Raw genomic sequence first — 27,612 nt, forward strand, 5'->3', positions numbered from 1 at the left:
GCATGAGAAGGAAAACATCTCTTCTCCATGCTACTCTTGGTGAAACTGTGTCAAGTCTGAGGAGAGATGATTTTCTTTCTTAATGAGAAAGATACTGTAAAGATGACAACTTATTTAAAAATATCAGATATGCTGTAATGGCCTCCTTAGAGTTGCCAGTTTTGAAGTGAAATTTAATACCTATCCTGTCATCCTGTACGATTTTTCTTATCTTTTAAACAACTTGAATTTTTTTTCTTCCCCTTTTTTCAACTTACTGTGCCAGTAAGAAAGAATATACATTAAAATAAGTGCCTAGAGGGGAGGATCAGGAGACAAAGGGAGCTGTTGCCCAGACAAACAGTCTAGTGAAGCAAAAGGGATCAGCTTGCCTCTGCTGGATCACTTCTTCAGTTCAGTTCTGGGCACAAGCAGCAGTTTGTGTAGCTCCAGAATTCCACAAAGGAGACTTCTGGACCTTGGCACTGAACACATACTTGTCTGTCACCTATTTCCATTCCAACATAAGTGTTTTGGAGATGTGTGTTAAATCTGCTTATCAGAAGCACTGGTTTCCTCTGGCATGGGCTTCACCTCAACCCATTGATCCTGCCTCAATGAAACACTGCATGATGCTAAACTCTGTGTCTACCACAATGCCTTTAGCTAAATTGGCATGCCTAGTTGTGAGCATCTCACCCACAGGAAATCCACTTATTTCATGAAGCAAATTGAAGTAGCAATTTAGAAAAGTAATATAGAAAAATGTATAATTAGGTTGAAATTATGTAACTTTGTATTTATTGTTAATTGCAATGAAAAGAAGAAGAAAGAAAGTTTTATTAACAGTATTATTGTTACATCTCCTTGGTGTTGTGCCAACAGCTATGCCACTAGCAGCACCAGCACATACAAGACAAGAACACTGGCACAATACAGCTTCTGATCCTGTTAATTTTATCTCTGATAAAACCTAATTATGGCCTCCCAGCTCCTTTTGTATTAATTAGTGAAAATGTCAATTCATCAAAAAGAACTTGCTTTTTTAATGCACCCATTTTCACTTTTCAGTTCCATGTGAAGATACTTGCATGGCAGCAACTTTATCATGCATGGGAAAGTCTGTTCAAAGCTAAGGGGAGAAACAGATTCTTCAGTAAGTAAAATTACTCACTTAAAGGATGTATTGCTTTTCTTGACCTCTGAGCAGAGACCTAAAACTGGGCTTCCCTTATTTCACAGCAGTGTCTTAATGATGAGGAAATGGTTCCCCTAGGCTGGGCAGGGCATCTCCCAGTGCCTTTTCTGCTTGTCTATTGCATGTGTACCACAATAAAGACAGAGAGTTCTCTTGTTCCTCATAAGGATAAAAATAGTGATGTAGATGATTACATTTCACCTTGCTTTTCCAAGAACACATAATCACTTACACAGAATTGAGGTGGTGGGAAACACAGAGTCATCCCATGCAGATGCTAGTCGTGGGGAAGAAAAGCCTACACAGGGCCCTTGGCTGCAATTCATCCATGTCCCTGCAGGCATTTCACATGTTAACACCTGAGGCAATGTCAGACAAACGCAGTACTAAGATTTTTAAGACCCATAGGAGCTTAAAGGAGACCAGACAACCTCTGGTCTGAACAGGTAACCTGATTCATACTATTATTACTTTATGAACTATTGTTTAATATCTGCAGTGTGAAACCTTGCCTATTTTATTTGAGCTTAGAGCTAGATACTGTAGTATGACACAAAGAGCCCGTCCACTTATAAATGAGACTTGAAGACTATAATTTATTTTTTAGATAATCTCAGACTCTTTGTCAAACTGTTCAGGTCTCCAGCTTCATCTAAAAGACTGAGTTTAACACATAATATCACATAACATCCATGCATTCTTCACCAATAACTGCAACAGTCTTGACAAACTGCTCTTCATGTTCACAGATGTTTTGTTTCATTTCTTCTTTTAAACTATCTGTAATCTTCTTTTTCTTACCTTTACTTGAAGTATACACACTTCAGAGACATCCTTAGAGAAATAAATTTATGGCATCTGAAGGCTTCTCTGATAAACGACAGTCATGGCAGGAACATAATACTCCAAGCAACCTTTTGTGCCCTCCGGAAGAGCATCATTATAGACTTGATGGTTCCAGAGGAATGACTGAGCAACAGGATGTATTCCCTTATATTCCAGAATTATGGAACTTATTCTTTAGGTACAGAAAAAAAACCCTTCAATTTTTAATGACTTAAAGACAAATTTTTAATTAGAATAAAAATGAGGTATATATGAGAACTACAGGCTCTATCAGGAATGGAAAAGCCAATGAAATATTCTGCAAAGAACAATTTTTAAAGCAATGTATAGCTTTCTTCAAAGAAATAGACTAATGGTTCTTGTAGTAATTCTGGTTATGAAGACATAGTTCAATGCATTGAGTACTTGATCATCCAAATGCATCAAATCTTACATAAACAGTAGGTCTTATTTTTTATTCTCCAAAAAAATGCAAAAAAAAGTTCTCAGTAATAGTGGATTGCTTCCCATATCTTTGTGGAGATTTAACTCTCAAAAGGATGTTGTTACTGTATTTCTGTGCTGAACATTTCTACAGAAACATTAGGGAAAGTCTTTAATTCAGTATGGCTGGATTCATTCAAAAGTGAAGTCACAGAGCTTTGACTGTTAAAGAATGGAGCTTCTGTGAAATAATACTTTTCTTTTCCCCCTTCTTTCAAACAAGAAGGAGAAATAAAGAAAGCTTTGAAGAAGTGGGCAAAACACCTCTAAGATGCCATGGAAAAACTATGAAAGGATTAAAAGACTAATAAAGGGGTTCTTAAATAATTCTACAAAAAAATTCTAAAGACCTAAGGAATCCTTATAGTTTCTTTCACTTAAAGGAATATGGTTTACAAAGTAAATATTTATTTCTTCCCATCTTAAGTATTTTAGGATCATTCTGCTCAACATCTGAAATTTTGGCAAAATTTACCTCAGTCTTAGAGTTGGATAAAGGATCCTTTATTTCCAGGGCAAGAGAAGCAATTTGCACTCTAGTACCACTGGCTGTGAGTATGATAGTCTGCCATGAATACTGTTTTTCAGGTCCAATTGATAATTCCCTTCTATCCTGAACTCATCCCCCAAACAGCATTACCAGCCCTGACAATGGTGTTTCATGGAAAGACTGCAGTGTAGGACACCTGCTGAAGCTGAGGAGACACCTGCATAGCTCTGACAAGGAGGGCTCTTCCTGGTAGGCAGTGCAAAACACTTGGTTTTGTTTAAAAAAAATATTGCTTTTAAAAGGGGGCGCTTTTTTTTTTCTTCAATTTTTAAAGCATGCAATAGATAAATAAAAGATGACCAGGCCCCTTTTCATTCTTCCAGAGATATTTGGTCTAGAACATAAGAGAAACCTTGCAAAGTGAACAGCAGTGCACCCCCAATAGAGAAAGCAACACCTGGGGTATGTGAAAAACACAGGTAACGAGGTGCTAAGGCAAGAAAAGCCTTTTCATTTGTATTCTCTTTTTAAACACAATATGAAAAAACATGGAAGAATTCATAATGTCTTCCCAATAAATCAATGTATTTTGAAGTTGTACAGACAGTGAAATTTTGAGTAGTCATAATCAAATATAGCACAAAGACTCTGCAATGTTAAATCCTGAGAACTACAGAAAAAGAATATTGCTTCCACTAACACTTCAGTCCTAGGTAAGAACCTCACTATAAATAATAACTACCTAACAATTAGGTGGTAACTTAATGATTTTAAAGGCTAAAGCAGAAACCAGTTCAAGTATAAGCTGGCACTTCTGTTTTTCACAGCACAAATTGATGGCTAAAACAGAACCTCCCTCTGCCACCTAGGAACAGTATGTTAGAACTAGCATATAATGTAAGTTACAATGTTAAACTTTGTTCTGAGAAATCTTCTGACTTTAGCCCTGGTGTGTTGCAGAAATTCAGGCTAACACACTGAGGAATTGCCTTCAGCTGCTGCAGACAGAGACAGCTCATTTTCTCAGCCTCCCTGATTGATCCATCCTCTGCTCAGAACTGTACTGGAAATTTAAAAACCACATGCAATGGGACTTACACCTAATATTAATGGATATGCCACAGCACAGTGCTTTCATTATTCACTTTTGCCCCCTTTTTTTCTCCTTTTTCCCATTATTCTTTGTAATTACATCACTGCACTCTCCCCAGGAAGCTCTAACTTTCTTGACATTAAGTGATACTGAATTGTTTGGAAAATGAAAGCTTTCTTTTCCAGCCATGGCAAAGATGGTGCAAGGTTTAAATCAGTGTCCTGTCTTCTCTAAACGACACCAAATAGACTGTTTTTGTGGAGGGTTTTGAGGAAGAAGACAAATGGTCTCTTGCCAGATGCAGAGACTGCCTTAGAAAGAAACTTGGGGATTGGGGGGAGTACTGGTAGACTGAGAAACTATGAAAGAAAATAAAGTTGAGGTAAAAACAGGGAAGAGTTAAGGTTTATGTCTGTCCCAAATAATTTCTGGTTTTGGCAATATTTTACAAGGTTATACTGTTCTCAACTATCTTACATAAATCATAAACCTTTGCAGAGCACGAGTCTTTTTCTTAAATATTTGGCAAAAAAATCTAAACCACAATCTTACAGCAACAAAAAAGTATCTGTTCATTTACTGAGTTATTTATACTGTTGGATTTTATTGTGCTATTGCTTTTCATTCAGAATTACTCTCTTACTGTTATAGTTTTGTTTTGAAATCAATGAACCAATATAGTTCATTAGAGTTTTAAATCTCTTTTTCCCCTTTTTTATTTTCAGTCCATTTACTTCCTTTCAGACTTTTTTTTCCTAGCAGCATGGCTTGAAGAGTAAATACTGTTACTTGCCTTACAATTGCACCTGATGGAGCAGGGATTATCAGATGCTATCTTGTCTTTGCCCATGCAACCCAAAACTTCCTGCCTGGCTGAAGTGGGTAATGTGATACAGTAATCCAGGTAATCATTCAATTGATCATCCTCACTTCAGTTCTCTTCTATTATTTTATTTGCACTGTCCACACATAGAAGCTGCTGTTCAAAGTGAGGGGATATGGAGGTGGAAATAGAAGGCTTATCTCTTTGCCAAAAATCCAGAGTGTGTGTCAAATTACTTCCTAATTTCTTTCAAATAATGTCATGAACTGCCCAATGAGAGGTTCTTGCTTAGCCAACAACAAATCCCTCAATACAAGCTCCTCTGTCAATCATAGTTCTTCCCTACAACAAGTCAACATCTTCTACCCCCTGGTACAGTCCTTGTTACTTCCTTCATCCTCACTTCCTCACATATTCTTTGGCTCCTGCCATTTCAAACCGGTTGTTCCGTGCAGGCATACCATAGGAAAAAGCCAGATATGCCTTTCCACTACCTCTGTTATACTGACCAGTCATCTTCTGGGGCTCTCTGCCTCAGTTTTCGTTTGAGTTAGTCTTTTGGGTCGCCTGTGGTGTCAGTGGTACTCCTGGCTGAGGTGGGGCCATGTCCATCCTCTGATGCTGCCTGATGATGCCCAAACATGGGCTGAACAACATCTAATGCTGTGCAGGAATAAAGCAGCAATAAAGACAGATGGACTCTTCAGCCAGGTGATCACTCTTCTCACTTATATTCCCTAAAAAATCAGGAGAAACAAAGGCCTACACCTGAAACAATGTTGAAAAATTAAAAAGGATTGGGGGGTATCCTATATAGGGGAACTAACTCCATAAATTCCAGTTACCAGCTCCTTCATATGCGTAATAAGAAACACCCAAAGACTTCTCATTGAAAAAAATGCTCAGTGTTTTCCTCAAAACTTTATAGAATTATACATTCACATCAAATTCCGAAGTGAAGCTTTGCCTGAAGCAGGCATCCAGTGCTGCCCATATTAAACCACATCTGACTAACAAATATTTTGTCTAGAAGGAGATTATATAGATACTTAACTGAAAATTACATGTTCCTAACCCCAACCTGTGAAAACCTAGCCACGTGAATTTTTATTTTAAAAGTCCTTCTATTATGCTTAAGTAACTAGTGTTTAGAAAAATGTTTTCTGAAGGTTATTTCTTTTTTTTCCCCCTTTGGTAGCAGAAGATGTAAAAGGTAGGTCTAGAGCATTTTATGAAAACAAATGCAGATAAAAGCATTCTACTTTTATATTTATTACAGCTTCTCCTTTCTAATAAAGGTTTCTTGAATTAGTGTTATGATATTTTTTTCAAAGTTAGTAACCACTTGGATTAAACTGTTAATTTAGCACACAAAACCAATACAAAAGAGTTTTTAAAACACTCATTTGCAGAGAAAATGTTTTGATCATTCCACTATCATCTGCACTCCAAAGCATTTATAAATATTGCATGACTTATTTATATAAATTATTATCTTTGTAAAGTAAACATGAGTTAATTACTTGACTATTGAGAAACAGGGTGAGGTTGGGAAAGAACTACGATTTACAAGTCAATATAAAAATAATCAATCCTTCTTTCTTCCCTTCTTCCCTAACAAGGTAAAGGAAAAAACCCCTATTCTTTCAAAGAAAGGGTTATTTTCTCACTCCTAATTTCATATTAGATGATATTGACTGCTATTTCCTTTTACCCATCTACAGGACATAAACACAGTAATTCTAGTGCAACTTGGATAATTGCTACCTGCTATACCTATCTGGTGTGAATCAGAATTTTCTCTCGCTAAATTTGTAACTTGTGTTGTATTTGAACAGAAAGTTTGAAGTCCAAAACTTAGTTCCTTGGTTTCTATTTCTCTCTCTCCTTTTTATATCTATTTAATGTGGGAACCTATGATAATTATTGTGGAAAGAAAGAAGATTGTGTGTAAAATCTGACTCTGGAATAACTTCATGCCTTTACAGCTAATTTTATATAGTCATCATGAACATGGTTTCAATTGTAATGAGCTTGCTCTGCAGTTTCATATGGAAAACTGCTAGAAACCTAACCCATAATGCAAGACAGCAGAACACTTTATAGGTAAATTACTCACAACACAGCAATAAATCAAAGATAGTCCCATCTGTCATTTTAGAAGCAGTGGGAGTCTATTACAGTTTGGCACAGGTATGATGCAGCCGGGTGGAGAGCACTTGGCTTGCACAGTACCTGCTGCCAGGAGGGACCAATCACCTTCTCAGAGATGAAAGGCAAAAATCACCAGCCCAATTACAGCAAGACTGGCTGTAATGAAAAGCTAAAATACAATTATGAAGTAACAGGACAAAAGAGGAGAGAAGTCTAGTGAGAATGTGATGACTAATTTACATTTCTCTCCAAAATCTTGCCCTCAAACTAAACATAATATTCAGTTCAAATTGTAGAGAAAAAAAAAAATTTTTTTTTAAAGCTGCATCATTGAAGGTGAGTAACTTCTGACTTTTGATTGGGAGAGGGAAAATATTTTCTTTTCCTTACTTTTTGCAATGTATCTATCATTCTTTCCCATTTCAAAAATTGTAAAGATCAAGGTCAGTATCACAAGTATGTGCAGCAAAAATCCAGGTAATCATTATAAACAAAATCTGATAAAGATGAGAAAGAGAAAGCAGCTGATGGCAGTGAAGGCCTTATCATGATACAACAAATATTTTCATGCTCAGTGAATAAGCCTCTTCCTGCACAGCCCACACTGGTTCTCATGGCTGAGAGTTTACATATTCATTTATATGTCAGTGGGTTGATTTCGTGATGGCCTTAATTATGCATCAAGTTAAAAGACACATATAAATAAAAATTAATGTACCTATAAGTTCTATTATGTGCCTGTTCTATCAAAAAACAGGATGTATCCTGTGAAATGAAGTATCTGAAAAGATTTTTCTGAGATGCAGCTGTTTTTTCTCTTTCAGAATGTTTTGCTATTGAGTGATACAAAGTATCTTTACATAGCTTGCTTTGTTCTAATAAATCTCATTGCTTTCTGCAAGGACCAATAAGACTCACAGAAGCCAGGAATACTATATCTATCCATTTAGCAGTCTGTGACCTGATGTATGCCAAAACAGCATAAAATGATTCAGAAATAACCCTAAAGGCAACACTTGCAAACCCCTTTCCAACTATAAGGCACCCTGAACTTCCAAATAAAATCACAAATCTGGGAATTATAACTACCGGAAACAATCCACAAATACTGTGGTATGCAATGACTCTCAGTCATGACTAAATATTTAGGGAATATTGAATTTTCTCATTCACAATACTGCAATGACTATATGGCTTTTAATAAAATCAATACTTGGTCCTGATGTCCTGATTTTGTACAAAACTGTTAGCAACTCTTGCACTTGATCATTTATGAAACACTTCAAAAATTCTTTACTTTTTAAGACACTGCACTGTGGCAAAGCTGATTAGGATATCCATCTGTGTAAGCGGAATGTTCTAAAAACCTGCAGAACTAGAGGCCAAACAAAGGTTTTGCTTTATATTCCTGTTTTGGGTTTTTTTTTGTTTTTTGAGGATTTTTTCCAAGTAGGTATAACTCCAGGATAAATTAAACCACTGCCCACTTTCCAAACTAAATAATTCCTTTGGGGTGGCAAGTATACTGTAGCAGTGCTGAATAGAATATACAAGATTTATCTTCCAAGTGGCTCACCTTCTTCAGCAGTGACATGACATGACTTATTGCTAAAATTACGCTTTATAAATGAAAACAGCTATTTTTAAGTAAAGAATCACAGAACATATTTCTGTTACAGTACTGTCAGACTTTCTAAATACTACTATCAGCACCAGAAAAGCATGACTTCCATTTTTAAAAACCATGTGTAAACCATGAAAAGCTACTGAACTTAGAAATCAGTACTTAATGAGTACTTTGCAGCTCAGCTCAGATCAGATCCAGGAATAACATTCTGTAACTCCACTATTGCAAGTTCAGCTGTGTGTCTGAAATTCAGGTTCTGCAATTTGCTGTTTGAACATCTGTTCAATTTAACACAAAAAAAAATCCATAAAACTAAATTTTCAAAGATTTTTATGAATGGCATATAATACGTAGGCAATGGAAGCTTCTTTATTGGTTTCACTCTATTTCATCTGACTTGAGTCCAGCATGGAAATCTGTATTTAGTTTAATAATATATATACATATACCACAAGCTGCTGTAAGCCTAGTTAAATAGTGATGTGGTCTTGAGTTTGCCATAGCTCTTCCTATGCTATTTTAATTTGCTTTCTATCATGACCAGAACAGCCATTCCCCAGACTTCAGTGGATATACACAAATCCCTGATACTTACAGATGACATAGTTACAAATACCTAAAATTTTCCAGAAGTATTTCCTAAGAAGTGAAGTAGTTCTAATGAACATGCCGCGAACTTGGTATCTGCCTTGTTCCACTTTCAGTTTAACCACCAACTGCTTGAAACTCAAGACAACATGGAAGTGCTGTCTCCCATTCCTCTTTAAGAAAACGCAGAAGTGTCACTCGCTGAACGAGTGGCTACCAAGTTCTGATTTACTCTGTCCAGAGCCCCTACACTGCACGCTAAAACAACCGCTTCCATAAGGACTGTGTGGGCAATTTAGATATACATACCGGAGCTGTGAGGAACAGACTTGAAAAGCTGGGGCAAGGCCTCACACTGCAAAATCTAACGCTGCCCTAATTCTGTTACTCCTTTTTAAATGTTTCTTTTGATGCTTAAGAACTGAAAAAATGGGCAATCGGAGTGATTGGGATTGAGTCAAATCCCAATGGTATGTATATAAAAATGCACAATATCACATAATTATGTAGTAGTTGCTTATTACTTACAACTTATTGGTTGCTTTTAAATTAACTTCATATACTGTTATTGCTTTTCTCTGTAAAAAAGTATATTTAAATTCTTTTCTTCTTTTGAACTAGACTGATTTAACTGAAGACATGCTAAAAGATCATAAATTAAGAGATAAAATGAAAGCAAAATATGGGGTTAGATCAACTTTGGGACACTGGAGACAGTTGTAAATTTTTTCCATTTCCTGTATGTATATATTTGAATTAAATATTTTTATGTCTCTCATATTACTTGTAATTGGCAAAACTGGTCTGATTGTATTTTCTTTTTTTGACACTTTGTGTGGTTTGAGTTCTATTAGAGAATAAACAAAATATACAAAATGAAAGCATAAGGAAAATGCATCACTAAAATACAATTAAATAACCTCCTCGTTAATACCTGGTATTTTATCAAACCAATTTAAAAATCTTTATGCTATGAGACTATCTGTAGGATACCAAAAATCTTGCTTCTATTAGCTTGTTGTTCCTGGACATTTTATGCCTATTACAGAATGTAACAGAGAAAATATTAACTTATATTCAATCATGAAAATTCTTTGTCATCCACAGCATTAGGTGAACATTTTCCTACTAGGAACTGCCAATATCTAAAGAAAGAAATATTTTACTAATGATCTTTACCTCCTTGTCAAGTGACTGTTTGTTTCGCCTTCCTGGTTTCACGCTAGATTTTTAGCAAGCTCAGCATAAACATTTTTGGTTCTTTCACATAAAAGTTGTCTTTACAAAGGCAAAAATCTTTCAGATGTGCTGACTTCCTTGACACTAGAAAATGTCAAAGGTGTTGTCACTTGGAATATTGCTTTAGTTATTACGGAGTTCCTCTTTGACTTACACCAAAGACCGGAAGGAGAGTGCTAAGATGACATTGATTTGTGGATTTATTCGGTCCTTTTCTAGGGTAGAATGGTCCATCAAACTTTATTACTGTAAAGAGAATTTGAATTGAGTATACCTGACTTGGACATCTCTCTCCTTTGTCAGGTATAAGCCCTTCACTAATTGATACCAGGATCTGATAAATGTATTAAATTTGAGAGGCATTTTTTCTGTGAGAACAGTTCCACTACTTCAGCAGAAAAAAGCCTGAACTTCATCAGAGTGACCAGAATATAACAATGCATTCCTTTTTGTAACCCCTTCTCTGTGTACAAGTTTATTGTTCACATCCTAAATTTGATGGCTTATAATCACTCTTAATTTTCTCTTGTATATTTTGGTTTTGGCCTGTAAGAGTAAACCTGTGGAGCAGTATTTGCTTCCTTACCATATTTTGATTTCTCTCAGCATGCAATGCTTGGCACAGGTCAAAATCTTAGATGATGTTTGACATTTGGGTTAATGAAATATCATTCTTGTCTGCCTGTGTGTAGTTCTTCCATTTTGAACTATGTTTGTTCTAGTTTTGCATACCGTGAGTTTTAGAAGAATACAAATGAGGGAGCAAACATTTTATTTCTGGCTGCTTTCAGTGTGAGAAACACCAGAACTTTCTTTTAATTAGCTGCATTCCACAGATAATTTTATGATGTTATTCAGAGAAGAATCAAATAACAACCTCTTTTATACTTCCACTATCATTCTGTGTTGCCTAGCAATTCACGTTGATTTCATTGTTTTATATTTTTCTTAGAAGGAAGTAATGGTGCCAATAAATACACAACCCTAGATATGTATGTCTATAAAAAGAAGTTGATCCTAGCCCTCATGCCCAAAAAAATCAAAAAAGTCCCACTCTTCTGATTTTTTAATTTCAGAAGAAAAAAAAGCAATGCACTATGCAAAAATTGATAATGGAGTATATTAAAATCCTGAAATCTGTAGCTGGAATTTCATTTACCTTTTTCTCAAGTGTTAGATTTGTGAAATATAAACAATTTTTACCTGCTAATATTTTAGGAAATATGATGACAAAATGGGTACCACGAAATGGTCTTTGAAATGCCCATTTATCTTAGTTTGCAGAGAATACAAAAATATAGTATACTCTTTAAGAATTTCTAGTAATGACTTATAATTATTTTACTATAATCAAGGATTTATTTTAAAGAATGATTAAACTGTGACAGAGAAATGTAAGAATGTACAGACAAGTCTGTATAATTGTTATAGCTGATAATATATATCCAGGTCCAGGGTCTCAGAAAAAAAAAATAAAAATTTCAAGGCATCCTTTACCTCTAGGCCTTAAAAACCAGCATAAGAACAGACTCCAGAAAATACTAAACATTTTTTAAAAGCATAGAAATATCCAATTTCTGGCTCAAATTTCTTAAATTTCTGATTATCAATGCCATGCTATTCTTTACCTCCGAAGTCAGGAAACAAGAAGTAAAAGCAAAAGGAAAAATGAATTTGTTGAGAGTTGTAGGAGCTGAAAAATGCCAGATATGTTTAGGCTAATGTTTAATAACTGTGTGCATAAAATCAGAGAAAAAACAATTAAAAAAAAGTTTTCTTTGCTGTTTTGCGAAAAAATTAGAAAGGCAATACTGCTTGACTGCTGCTGGGTTTTAATTTACAAAACAAGTGCAAATGAGACTGGCTTTACTCAGCACAGTTTAAAATACATGGGTATCTTTACACATGTACTGTGTTTCTGATGCTCAGAATATTGTGATATACTGCTGCAGCCAGCAAGGTCTGAGGATAATGACTACGATGAGATTTCAGGTGAATAATTTCTTCTGACTTCTTAAATCTGTGTATATGTGTGTATATATGTTGACCCTAACCTCTAATGGAACTGCAGTCATACTTCATGTCCATGGTTATGCTATTTCTGTTCCACAGATTCCTAGAAATGTCCGATTTGGATAAAATTACTTTCCTTTCTGTTCACAGAACAGACCCAATGAGCCAGTTGAGTTAGGTAACCCACCTGCATTAGCCCTTTGACATTATACTGAGGTGAATAAGGGGGTTTCACATGGTCACTGACAGAACTCATTTGGTGTTAATGATCATCTCTACTCTCTTTCTAAACCTCTTATTCTCACTTATATTTTATGACACTACAGTGTGTGAAATTTCTTGCTTGCAAACTTGTTTAGAACAGCTGTTTTGTCAGCCACAAGCTAATTTTTCTGTCACTGAACTTACACCTCATCCCATACCTCTTCCTGTCTTTTTTTTCTCCCTCTTTCTTGCCCAGCAACTTCAGGTCATTTCTCTTCATCCTCAGCAGATGCCAGGGTCACCCCCTCAGCTATTTAGTCTCTGCCAGGTTTCTCCCTCAGGTTTGTTACATCATACGCTGATTCCTGTCCAGTTTGCCTTTCTGGACCTTTATGGACACATGCCAAATACTATTGCTCAGATTGTGTTTCTTATTTGCTAATGTGAACTTTGATTTCACTACTTTGCTCAGCTGACCTCTCCCATGGCACGGCTCCTCCAGTTTCCCATTTACTATAATAATGAACTTTGTAATCTTTTAGGCACCTCAGTAATTTAGCACATTCTTTTTGTCCCTTCCTGAGGTTCATTCTGATCCTTTCTTTCTTATCCCATCATTCCCAGCCATATCTTCCAGTTTCATATCTTCATCCACACTTATCTCTGATTTCTATCACACAACTGACGGTTTTAATTAGTACTGTTCAAACAAGTACTTCAGAAAGATCCAATCCTGTACTCACTCATGTCTTTTTAATTCCAATCTTACAAAGAATAAAACAACCTTTTACTTCCTGCCTCTCTCTTCCACTAACCCTTCTCTACTTTTCTACATTGGCCACAATCCTTTTTGACCTCGGAAAGGACCTTACAGGTCATGGATTCACATGTAAACAATACCGTTACTAAGCAAATGAAGACCTCTTCTGAGCACTTCTCTGAGGAAGTTAAAAACAAAACTAATTGATTTGGTCTGGCCCTCATTTAAAGGCCATTTTTTTGACAGGTTTGAGGGTGATCCCTAAACTGTACTCCAAAGGAATGACAGGAAATTGTAAAGACATGCCCAAGCTACTAAGGTCAAGGCCCTTGTTCAAGCTACGTAGAACAAATACCTGCAGAATGTAGCAAAGGGATACAAAGCGATTCTGAAGCAAGGGATAGAGGTTTCACAGAAGAGTTTAGAGGAAGCAGAACATCAAGAACTGGCTGCTCTCTAAGTAAAGTAGGTTCCTGCAAAAATTTTCTGAACTCCTGGAGTGCTCTGCACTCCTTTGTGTTCAATGACATTTGCCACAGGATTCACATACTCCTAGATTATTTCATGTAAAGTCATACTGCCTCTTCCAGAGCTGAAGCATCCCATGAATCCATTCCAGAATTTAGGGAGTCAGGAGAAACTGAGTTACCTTTTCTTGATACTGTCGTCGTGATGAGTCCAGAGACTGGATGAGGGCGGTGGCATGCCCCACAAACATGGCATAGCAGGTGGCCCCCACAATCATGCTCAGCATGGTTATCCAGAGGTCTGACATGCTGACGGGGGCGCGGGCTCCGTAGCCAATGCAGAGCATGTGGCTCATGGCTTTGAAGAGTGCATATGAGTACTGCTTTCCCCAGGAGTCATTCTGCAAGAAAAGAGAAAAGTGACTGAGCCTGCGAGCAGCTGGAGAGAAAATTAACATTTGTACCTGTTTAGTGGGATTGTAGATTGCTGGCTCTGAAAGAGTAGTCTGGTAATGTATCCTCCTCTATGTTTGAGAAGAGATATTCCTTCTAAATTATCTAGATAGATAAAGTGTCAGAGATTCTGACAGATAATACTAATCACAGTGAGATGAAATAAAATTGACTATTTTTTTACATGATTATATTCTTAAATGTGGGTGCTATCCTAATTACAAGGACACTAAAGGTCAATTTTATTTTACAGCCCATGGCAGATGGATTAGAAAAAGCTGAGTACTCAGACTTAACAAGCACAATAAGGTGGTATTTTGATTTAATATACATGTACACACTCCTGTGGTCCTATTTCTTTCTTTTTGGAATTTTCAATTTTAACACACAACCATATTTACCTTAGTAACTTCCTTTCACTTTTCAAGGACAGAAAAAAAATTATTTTAAAAAAGTACATTATTGTAACATCTGCTTATCCTGATTTTTTGTTGTTGTTTCTGTAATATTGTGTTTATACTGGAATAATCTCAATTGAAAAGAAGTCTGTTTATTCTGCATCATAGCAAACCTATGTTCATAGTCACAGTCTGTGAAATTCAGCTCAAAGAAAGGTGATGCCATCAGATCCTGCATTTCTGATGTGCAACTACCCCTTCCCAGCCTCTCTGGTAGATTAGAAGGGAATGACTTCTTGCTCATAAGCTTTTAAAATTGCAAAGATTTTGGCAGTATCCTCCCTTTAGCTTTACAGAAAGACAGTCAAAGGGGCTGTTCCCAGCACAAAGCAAACACCTTAACACACTCCAGAAAGCCCTGGGACTCCTTGTCAAATTTTTCTGTTTTCCAAGCCAAAAGAATGAAACAAGAACAAGGAGACAAACAGTGCTTGCAGGCACGCAGCACATATGAGAAAACACAGTATTTACCACAAAAAAAAAAAAAAAAAAAAAAGGAAAAAAAAAAGAAAAAAAAAAAAGAAGTAAAGAAGGAGGAAGTGGGATGACAGGAGAAAGATTAGTCAGTTATACAATATAGTGTCTACTATAGAGGAACAAGAGTAATAAACTTGTTAACACAGATCTCCAAATCAGGGGTAGCATTTATAGAAAAAGTTTATGTGTGACATAACAATATTTGTGTCTCTCTTCTATGGATACAAGCTGAACTCAAATGCTCTAATTTCTGAAAGACCTGCAAGCTTGCTCTCTTGCCATTTAAAAGCCAAGGTTACTAACTATCCTTGTGCTTCACATCTATTAAATATTTTACTAGACCTCCTATTAGCCTAAATAACTGGTAACAGAAAATAAGCTGCCAATTGTTGTATTGCAGATGACATAGTTAGTACTTATTCACTAATGTAGTAATTTAAAAATTAATGGTTTCTCTGTACTTAACACTTGTTTCATGTTGTATGTCAAATCTTTTCACATTTGTGAGTTGTTGCTTTTTCACAAGTTAAAATTTTGTGTCATAAAAATAGCTAAGGAATAGGTTTTTAGTGTCTACACTTAAAAAAGAAAAAGAAGGAAAAAGAAAAAATACTTTAGACAGCTGGAAGCGAGGTGGGTTTTAGTGACTAAAAAGGAAGTAAGTCTCCTATTGTTTCAGGCCTTTAAAAAATACTCAAAAAATGAATGAATTGAAAAAGTTTCCCCAAAAAGCCTTCAGTTCAGGACTCAACTTTCCAGTTTGAGCACAGAAGCTCCTTGCTGTTCGGGTCACTGCAGATATTCTAATGCAAATTCCCTATTTTTCTCAGGCAAGCAACTTAAAAAAATTAAGGCACCATTTATTTTGAAGACCTTTCCCTTCAGCTGGCATCAAACTTCTTGTGCAGAAATAACTAATGAGGAAATTTCATATTTTCATATCAATTTCTTTAGCAGTTGTGCTTTATATTATATTGGGAAAAACAATAAACTGCATGCCTGATGAAATATATTTATGGTCTTTCAAGGCTACAAGTAGTGTTATTAAAGTCACAGTATTCACGAGGTATTTGTAAGATCAAACCTTCAGTTCTTGTAGGGCTCGCTAAAGTGGATCTTGCCCATAAATATATTAGAAAAAACTATTATAATTATTAAACAAAAATAAAAGCCAATCTTGATCCCGCCTATGAATATTTTCTATCATACCCATGGTGTGAAAAATCTCAATTAAAATACTTTCTTTAAAATGATATTTTTACACTAAAGTCTCTGAGTTAATCTGGACAGTAATGGATTTCTTGACTGAGATATTTTCCAGGTCTGTGAACCACAGTTTTAAATAAAATACCACTTTTTAAAGAAAGAATAAGAAAATGTAAGTGAGGAGCAGCAATAAGAAACAAAATACAAAAAATGTTTCCTACTAACAGGGCAACAGGGTGAGAGAAAAATAAATTAAATACTACTAAAGAAGTACTACCAGAAGGGAATTAGTGGTAGGTGATAAGAGAGCTGTAATGACAGAAGATAAATAACTAAAAATTTACAACAAAATAAATAAACATACCTTTAACTACATATCTGCCTTTTAGATATATATAGATAGAGATAGATATAGATACAGATATATATGCACCAAAGCGTGATCCAACACCTCAGTCACAACTGCATCTCAGTGCAGAGTGGAGGTTACAGCCATCTGAAATGGCCTTTTTTAATACAAACAGCATCAGCTCTTACTGTGTAGCTTATTATAGACCATGCCACAGGCTAGGTGGATTTCAGGGATTTGTGGATGAATGGTCCTGAGCAGCAGGTCCTCAGACAGGTAGAATGGCTTTAGCAGAAGGAGAAAAAAAAAAAAGAAAGAAAAGGCTGACAAAGGATCCGAATTCAGGATTTTGTTGCCAAAAATAGCTTGCCAATGTGTTTTTGTTTCTTTTATATAATAATGATGGGTTCTTGTAAAATCAGGTACTAAAATTGGTCTTTTCATTTGCATGGGGATATTTTTTTAAAATACTGGTCAACAAATACCATTGTGAAGGCTGCAGATTTCAGTACAGTTACTTGCTTGTTCAATGATTTATTCCACATATAAATCACTTAAAAAGAACATTGATTCTAATGTCAAATCCTATACATCATGTATGTTACAACCAATGTTACTAAATGAAATAATAATTATTTAATTATTTTCCTATTAGTGTTGTATAACCTGAGGGTTTGGCAGGAATAACACTAACTTTGTTCCATTGTGAGGGGTTGGAATTTTCCACAACCTTGTTCTAAAATCCTGCTCTTTGCTGTTCAAAAGCGAGGTGTGACCATTTCTCTGGTAGCCTACAGTAGTATTTTTTTTTTAATAAGAAGTAATTTTGCACCTGCATCATGAAATTTTTGCATAACACATTCACAGATAACATCCCTGAGTTAATAAAAGACCATTCTATGAAACAGGAAATCCTGGTTTTATACAAGCATCTTTTTTTTCATACCATCTTAAATATTAATATTTATACAAATACACATTAAATGTTTCCCAAATGGCCATATTCTGTTTTTAATGTATAGGTTAAAAAACACCACCACCAACAGAAAAAAAAAAAAAAGGCTGAAAAAAATCGCCTACCAAATAATAAAAAAGGGCATTTGATTTCTTTGTTGACAATTGGTTGATCACTGTTTCCAGATTAGCAGTAATCGGTTTAAAAAGTTTTAAATTAAATGACATTAATTTGGAAAAACTATTATAGACTGTAATTGTAAGAAATACCAAAGCTGTTTATCCAAGGATTGGTTACATAATCTAGCTTGATGACATTAAGAAATCCTCACATTTGCGACAGGAATGTTTACTGATCATTTTCAATTAGTTCTGTAACTATATACATTAACTTTGCATTTATCCTGAAGAATACATTAATTTCAGGGCACTTTTGATCCTTAAAGATCTGTGTCCACGCCTTTTCCTCCACCAAAGGATGTTATGGCTTGTCCCATAACTTCACATAAGACTGCTACAAATATCTTTTTGTAGTATTAACTTTTCACCTCAAATGAAACAAATCACAGATACGCCACATGGCACTTTATAAGGGATGAAAATGAAAGGCAAATTATTTTTCTAAGTGGATTTAAAAAGGGTTTCTACTTTACTATATAATCCATGGAGGTTTTCATCAGGAAATTTTGTTGTCATAAGACAAATCAATTCCACTTCCATATTGCAGTCATTCCCTCAGGCACAGCTTATCTCCCTCAGCCATATCCTTGCACTGAGATATAAACTGATTTAGAAATCCCATACCAAGGAGACTATTGCACAGAGAACAATGGTTTCCTCATTTTTGCCTCAGTCCCTTTTTTCTTTCATGTCACAATTACTGCAGGTGTCACAGAAATGGGTCTGTCAGTTTGCAAGGGCATGCTTTGCAACCATGGAGCAAAGACTGGCTTAATAATTAAGAGAAATGGTTTCTACAAGGATTTTGAACAAATCCACATTCTCCCTTCAAAACTGTAACAGAAGTGGGGAAGCAGCTCGCCCTCTCTGAAAGAATTTGTCTTATCACTCACATTCCACTCTTCTCTGCTAACCATTGTCTTCAGGTTCTTCTGAAAGTATTATCTGAAGGAAGATCTTGACAGGACACAGAGTTAGTCTCTACCCCTGTAAATCAAAAGTATCAGAAAGCACTTCCAAGCTCTAGAAGTTGGTTCACATGGTTTCACTTTTAGAAATGCCCCATGTCTAACACTGGCCCACAGCACTCACACAAGCAACAGCAGTTGTACTTTGGAGCTGGTGTGGGTAAGGAACCTTTACTTCTAAGCTGATGGCATGAGCTTGTTCTGGGCTGAAACCCAAAAAATATTTATTCTATGGACAGAGTAGATATCTCCTAAACCAGTCCTACCCCAGAGCCCATCAAAATTGGGCACTTTAAATTTATTTATGACCATGGAGGCAGCTACACAGTCCACAGGCAAGCCCTCTGGTTTTAGCATTGTCACAGGAATTCATTGCACAAAATGAATGTAAAGTTAGGATTTAAGAGGTTGAAGAAAGCCCAAAGCATCCTTGTCTGCATGGTGGCAGAGACTGTAAAACAAGAGTGACCCTGAGGAAACATTTGCCTAAAATCTCAGGGACATGAGCTACTGCTGGTGAAATTTACTGTAAAAATTAGTCTTTTCCATCAAGAATTCAATTAAACTGTGTTTATGTATTATTTAGCCATTTACGGTTATATAAGTTATAGCTATATACTTAATTGCAAGGCATTATTTTCAGCAGTTTCTATAAGACTTCTTCAACTGAAGAGTTACTTATAATTTAACTAATCAAACAGGCATGCTAAGAAAAGGCTATTTGATGCATGTTAGCAAAATTTTACCAGGTATGTCTGACATAGCTAGAAAAGAGGCCATGTCATTCTTTTCCTCTGTCAAATAGTTATTTGCACATAATATGACAATAAAACTGGGCCTCTGTATTGAATCTATCATTTCCTCAGTAATCCATATATATATATATATATATATATGTATACAGATTATATATATTATATATATATGTATACAGATTCATAGTTTACATGCTTTTCCATCCAAGCTGCACAGTTTTCTGCCTCTGGTATCATACACTACCTTAGAATTACACATTACTTAAAATCTCAGACAGGAAATTGTAGCAAAGTATCATCTCACATTTCAGCTTCTAAAGAAGTTGTTTGAATTCACAATAAATAACCAAGTTGGCCAATGGGAAAGGTGTCCAATATTTACTGTTTCAAAGCTCACGCAATGGTGAATGCACTACCATGTAAAACCCCTAGTTCCTATCACTACTATGAATACGCTGTTACTACTATGAATATCTTATTTTCTAAAACTAGTAAACAAAGGCAAGGTGGGATCAGAGTTGGAAGACTAAAAACCCCAGTGTTCTAAAATTCTTAAGAAGTGCAAGAAAGAAGAACCTATTCTAGGAAGTGTGCAAGTAGGTATGATTTAAAACAGAAAAGCCCTGAATTGGTAAACTCAGTGAAATAAGCAGATGTCTTCAGAAACTTCTGAACATTTCTCTCAGCTAATACGTGCACAGATAACAGATGGTGTAAGTGACTCAGCATATACTTTCAAGAGCAGTATAGCATTAAAAAAATCAGAAATTGTTTGGCATTGAATTCCACAGGAAAATAAGTTTGACTGGAGTAGCAATGGCTAAACATTATATATTTACTGTGTTCAGAGTAGTTTCATGACTTCGCTGTCATTACAGCTTGTTCATTTTTTGCTGCTATGTCTTTGGCACTAGCCATCAAACAAAAACAATATGTAGCATGGCAGATCTTTCCTTTCATTTTGGTTATTTTTCCTGATGTAGAAAATATCAAACATTTATCTGCTAATACACTCCCCCATTAAAAGCAAGTAGCCAGAGTGTCTACTTGTGATCATCTTTCTGAGGTAAGGATAAATAATTTTCATTGCACAATAAGTGTTAAAATTCATAAACAGCAGCAGATGGGCATATATTTGGTTTATGCACACAGCCTGGTCTTTCACATTCATTTATTACGTTCAAAGAAATAGGCCCATTGCATTCAAAGGGAGGAGAAGATACGCTCACAATTTCATAGGGGAGGATTCCCTATACACTGCTCAGTATTGTTCCTCATTCTTTGTGCATAGTTAAGAGACACAGAAGTGAGTTTCTACAGCTGTAAATATAAAGTTACAAAATAATAAATTAAATCTTATGTGAAAAATACTTTTTCTGTTCTTTTGCCTGTGAATCAGCTCACTATGACTCATCCTTTTATCTGGTCATTGTGCTCCCTTAACTGAACCCAGATGACTGAAGAAGTAACATTCCATTGCAAAGGATTTTTTTAACAAGAATTTTAAGGGAATTTCAGTTTACAAAGATGTTAGAAAGCTTTTATAAAGTTTAGAGTAAAAAATTATTAAAAGGACAAACTGTGTTTTTCCAACATGAAAATTGAATGGTGCTACAAAACATTCCCCTATTATGGAATTTGACTGTCTATGCAAAATACTTTTTCAGAAAACTGTGGACTTGGCTCAAGCCAATTAATACCCTCCACAAAAGCTCCTGAACCAGTCTGAGAGTTAGCAGATGTTTACCTGAGGCCCCTTTGCCTTGGTAACTAAGAAATCCAGTCGCATGGAAGCAGGTTGTGGAAGAAACTGACTTACAGGAGAAAAAGCAAACCTATTTAATCTACAGTATCAGTACAGCCCCCTTGTCAATCAGTCAGTCACAAACTAAGGAATGAATACTGGTGAAAGAATTCTTCGAAATTGTACCTGTTACTTCATCTCTTTCCCATCTTCTGGAAAAGCAAAACCAGAGCGCAGGGAAGCAAACCGGCATTTTTAAAGGATTTGTGTTTCAGCTCCTTAAAGAACTCTCACAGGGTGTGAACTGCTCCTGTAAGAGGGGTGTCAGAGGGAGCTCTTTGCCAACCAGTAACGACTTCTTTTTTATACATCTGTGTTCAGACTGATCAGAAGGCATCATCTTTAGCCAAATTACTGCTCCTGGAGAGCATTCCTTCTCCCCTGATTTGAAATCAACTTCATTATTACATAAAATATTTTTAATAAATAGTTTTCACAAATTTTTACCACTGAAACTGCAGCTTAGCTACCATTAATTATCATTTTTTGGTGCTACGTCTTTGGCACTAGCCATCAAACAAAAACTATGTAGCATGGTAGATTTTTCCTTTTATTTTGATTATTTTTCCTGATGCAGAAAATATTGATTTATCTGCTAATACCCTTCTCCAGTGAAAAACGTTCCCTACTGAAATTTATCAAATAAATTAAAAATACAATCAAGGCAGTTGGCTTCTGTTTTGCTTTGTCATAATGCACTCAAATTTTGATTAAGTTCAAACCACTTTGATTTTTTATCCCAAAATAAACTTAAGCGCAACTGTTTACTAGGGATTGACTGGAACAGATATACACTGCCTGCAAATGGGAAAATATGTTCTAATCACAGTAAGTATTGTGTGGTCACAATAACTGCTACAAGTGTATCCACAGGTTTCTACTGGGCAAACAATGCATCTTAAAAAAACACTGCCTTACAGGAAAACAAGAAATAAAAACCCAATACAATGGCATATTTAATAAGAGAATATATAAAGCCTGCAAGGAAGCATTTTTGATGAGCAACTTTGTTCATGAAATAGCTCTGTTCAGGAGAGGTAAAAATTCAGTGTGCGTTAAAGACAACGTATCTCTTTGTTTTGCTCCTTTCATTTGTGAAAGAAGTTGTATATAATGTAAAACAGTTTACTTAACAAGCCTCAAATATGGAATCAAATGATTTATGCAATGCTTTCACAATGCAATCACCAAGAAAAGCTTTGGATTTTTAACAGTAGCTATCTAGATAGTCCAGAATAGGCAGATGATAATGTGGGCTTAATATAGAGCCGTTCTGGGAAACAGTTGAAGGAGTGAAGTGACATAAACCTGACTCGTGACTCCATCATGCACTGCTTTACTGAAAACTGTTAAGAAGAATCTACACCATCATAGACAATATTTGCAACTAATTTAGGAAAGGGAACTTGCTAGAAGGACCTCAATCTCTCTACTATGTAAACAACTCAGACTAGACATCAAATTATGTGAAGCAACCAACTCCAAATAAAATGACAAATGGAAATTATATGGTTTTGGAAGTGGACACTGAGCTTTCTGAGTGCTGTCACCATTCTCTTTGAATCAAAGGGATTTTGAAGCTACATGAAAAAAGGCAGGAAACAACAAACCTCACAAGTGGCAGTAAAAGCTATCATTAGGAAATATGTAAGCAAACTTGATACATAATTTTGAATGTACTTAGACAGATATGCACAAAATTATAGTATCCCAGTGATTTATCATTAAGAATATTTCAAAACATTCAAACATTCTCCAAGACACACTTTCCTCCTTTTCTATTTATAGGCATACTCTAGTTAAATACATCTCCTTTGTAAATATTTTTAAGAATGCGTACTTAGGGAAAAAAATTAAAAATCATGGACTACTTTTTTTTTTTTTTTTTTTTTTTTTTTTTTTTTTTTTTTTTTTTTTTTACTTAGCTGGTACTTTTCCTTTCTGTTTTTCGATATATTTCCTAACCTGATGCCTTTGAGACTCTAGCTTGCATCTGGGTAGTTTACAGTTCTTCAGAAAATTACTTTACTAAATATCTGAGCCCTCAAGAGGCTAACATGCATTTTTGGTAAATCACAATCCTTCATCAAATACTAGGTCCTACAAAAAGCTGTGCATTATTTTATTAGGCAATGACAGCAGAAAGCAAAATAGTTCTGCAGCTGAAAACCTATTTTGGCTCTGCGAAAAGAACAAACCTCAGTGTCAAAGCAAGTAGGCTGAATCTAGGTCAGAAGCCTTTTTTTTTTCTGAGAACACATCTGAGTTTCCTGATGACCTTTTCTTAAACTCAGATGCCTTAAAACTGCAGTGTTTACTAGAGTCTGCAAGACTTCCGAAGTAATATGATACAAAAAAAGATTATTTAGCAGCCTAAACGCCACTCACAAAATTATGTCTATGCATTAAAAAAAAAAAAAAAAGACTTGCCCTCTGACTGTTCCATAGCAAGTATTTATGAAACAACTGTTTCATCCACAGAACAATGGTAATGCCATATAACTATTTAGAAATGCTTGGGAAGCCCATGGGATACTTTCATAGCTACAACACAAAAAGTAAGGAAGTCACTTGCTGCTATTAAGAGTTAAACTACATGCTTGATTACAGGAAGACCTGCAAAATTATCCTGCAGAGCAACTAAAACATCCACCGGGTGAGTAGCTCACAGGAACCCAGGTTCCTCAGTGTAGATACTGAGAATAAAAGGCTCTGACAGAAACAGGTAAGGCTGAGGCAGATGGGCCAGGCCCGAGGACAAACGCTGGGGAGAGGCCAGGCATGGGATGTATAGCACTGATGATTGAGGGAGAGAGGCACAGCAGAAACACCACAAACCTCAGTGATGGACAACGAACAGGAAGAGTAAAAGTGCATTGCACTTTTTTATTGTTTACACATGGATATCTGCAGTGACCAGCAGCCCCATTTGTTCTGAGTTTTGTCTGTGAGAACCAGCACTAAGAGAGAAAAGCATCCCAAAATTTCACTTCAGCTGACTTCAGGTACTTCACTTTGATAGCTAAGTGAGTTGGCATGTCTCCCTAGGCTCCCTACACAGTCAGTAAAAATCAGACGTCTGCAGATGGTGATTCAGAGTAGAATGTTAATGCAGGTGTTCTTTATCACCTCCAGGGGGGAATTTCTCTTTCCATAAGCTGCCCAGGATCCTATTCAGCTAAAGCTGCATCCATTATCTTCCTGAGCTTCCCTGCTGGGCAAACCTCTGTTTTCATGGATAGACTTGACACCCCATTTCTTCCTAGCTCAAATCCAGTAGAGAAAACAAAATTCCCTAGAACAGCCTCTTCTTTCAAGCTCTAGTTCTGTTTTATGATCTGTGGTTTTTTTCTCTTGCAATCAAACTCTGCAGTCAGATCAGGAGATGAGTTTGCCCTTGCAAGTCTGACAAAAGTCAGAGGGGCTCTGTAATAGGTGCAGCAGAGTTGACTCGGTGAACTCTGTTCCAGCACACTGGATTTAATGTAAGTATACTACAGTGAGATGGTATCATAAACCACAGATAGGATCAGGTGAGAGACAAAAAAAAAGATTCCAAATGAGAACAGAGGAATGCTTAGAATGCAAACATCTTAATATTTACTTATATGGATAAAGTTATAGAGCAGAGAGCATGCAGTGAGAGAAAGAGTTCTTGGATTCAGGGCACATATTTGTATGTCCATTTATTGAAAGTATAACATTTACTTTGCTTGTAAAAGGTTGGAAAGGATGTTAAACTGGAAACATCTCAAAGGACTCAGATTCTAAGCAAAATACCATATATTTACCCCAAAAATTGCATTATCTAACATGAAAATGGTTGGAAACCTTTCTTAGCTAGAACCTTCAAGTTAACTGGGCACCTGCTACATTTCAATATTGATTTTAAAAATCTGATAATCCACAGCATATCTACTCTTAATGTTAAGTAGAATCAAAAGAATAGCCTTTTTTTTTTTTTACTTTTTTTTTTTTTAGTTAGTTTGTCAAAACAAAGTAATAGAACTACTCACTTCAGACAGGGTTAGTTAAACTTGTCTTGAAACCAGTACTCCAGCAACGTTTGAATCTCTTAATAAATCTAGCAAAACATGGCACTCTGTACACTAATGGCACTCCTTCTCAACAGTGACAAACAATCATTTACTTTTATCGCAATCATGATTTGCATCCTCCAAGCACATAGGTCAGACAAGTTTAAGCTGAGTTTAATAACTCCCTCATAAACATTACAGAGTGAAGTTTTTGTTTCATTTAAATTAGATTTAAAATGGTCTTGAATATAATCCCTGAATCTAATTTTGGCTCGCATGGCTATTTCTTCCTTCTGATGTTTACATCAAAAATCCCAAAATTTGTGTTAAAAATATATATATATATATACTGACGTATTTTTCAAATCAAACCTTTACAGTCAAAACTGTGAAAAGGAACAATGTCAGTGGAAGGAAGGCCATCAGAGGATATACATCAAGGCAGCTTTCATTCTTCAAAACAGCGAAATATCATGCTTTTTACTATATTTTGAAATAAAATTGAGAATAATTATTGATTAGAAACACACATTATATTGCATTTGGGTATGTTTATAATTGATACCATGCATATTTAGTTTCTAATTCAGATTTTGCATTCAGTGTCATCACTGTAAGAGAATAATTTAAATTTTTTGTCTTTAACATTACTAATGAGAAAAATTTTAAGAGTATTTTCTAGATGATCCCTGGGCAGATGTCTGTGTATTTGCTGTATGGGTAAGCAGTGAGCATTTTCTTATACTGAGTCTGAAAGATTTTAAGAGCAAAACAGTAAAAACAACAAGCTTTGTTAAAGCCTAGAAACCCTTCATCTTTTATTTATCTGTACACACGCCAACTTTGTTTCCTCAAATCATGTTGGAATGGTTGAGTGCACAGGCTCATGCTTAGAAAAAAAACCCAGCCTCTACCTCAGATGTTCTATTTCTATTTAAACTGGAACATTCCTTCTTTCTCCTCCCCATGTCACTTTGTGTGTGTGGGTTTCCTTCAAAAAAATGCAACAACAGTGGCTTAGTTGTAGTATATTCTATTGATCTGAAAAACACGTTTACTTAGGAGAAATACGCCATTAAGTCTAAAGACAGCTCCTCTTGGTATTTATATTTCCATGAACAGCTTCTTTGACAAGATACAGATTGCAAAAATGTAAGTAAACCTCATCCTTGCTTATTCATACAACACAGAAATGAATTCATTTATCTCAAGTTTTATATGCACAAAAGTGTATGTAGCACCAGGATGGTCTTGCTGCAAGAGTAAAGCCATGACAATCAGAGTTAGAGAGTAACAAAAAGGTAAAAGCTCATTTAAATATTCTGCATTGCATCTGTGTTTCATATAGAGAGATGGTGGTACAGGACTGGCAGCATTTACATGAATGGCATGGGTTATAGGAGCTCATGTAGAGACATCTGCATAGGTCCAAAAAATTCCAGAGTCAAATGTGTCTTGAAACTTAGCATGCCTACTCATTGCTCTTGAGTGTACATTTCCAGGATGAGCTCTTTCATTTTCTTATCACACAAATCTTAGTTTTAGTCTGCTCCCAGCAAAGGTTTATCATCAAGGATGATAAAATTAATTTCTGAACACGTGCAAAAAGCTATTAAAATAGACAGGAAACATTTCTGTCAACATCGTTCTAGCAACATTTAGCTGAGTTTAAGTTTGCCATAACTTTTCTAGTATTTAAGAGAAAAATTTTAAGTCTTTTAAGTCTATTAGAGATAAGCAGAAGGATATTACATATTACTGCAAAGAATGAAAAATGAGTGGTACACTGCCTTTATTCCTGACCAGCACCCAATTATTCTTCGTAAAACTGAACTAGCAGTCTGAGTGCACTCCACTTGAAAACTTCACTACTAAGTAGACAGTTCAAAAGCAGTCATGTTAATTCCCTCCCTATGTATACCAGTGTAGATAATCCTGTTTTGATTACAGGCAATATTGTCAAAGTGCTAGGCTACACTCAACTGCAAGCTAACTTCATCATCTTCC

The 27,612-nt window shown here is 35.7% G+C and overlaps 1 protein-coding gene across 1 annotated transcript in view; it reads right to left on the reverse strand.

Moving 5' to 3' along the window:
• The window catches only part of HCN1 (hyperpolarization activated cyclic nucleotide gated potassium channel 1), a 162,704-nt gene that overhangs the window by 52,742 nt on the left and 82,350 nt on the right, over positions 1-27,612 (reverse strand). Inside the window, exon 3 of the mRNA XM_066181128.1 lies at positions 14,147-14,365. Within this exon, the coding sequence (XP_066037225.1) occupies positions 14,147-14,365 (219 nt within the window). The remainder of the gene's footprint in view (positions 1-14,146; positions 14,366-27,612) is intronic.

This window comes from Chamaea fasciata, unplaced genomic scaffold (assembly GCF_029207755.1).
Source record: "Chamaea fasciata isolate MVZ Bird 193981 ecotype frontalis unplaced genomic scaffold, bChaFas1.0.hap1 SCAF_4, whole genome shotgun sequence".
In the NCBI taxonomy this organism is placed as follows: Eukaryota; Metazoa; Chordata; class Aves; order Passeriformes; family Sylviidae; genus Chamaea; species Chamaea fasciata.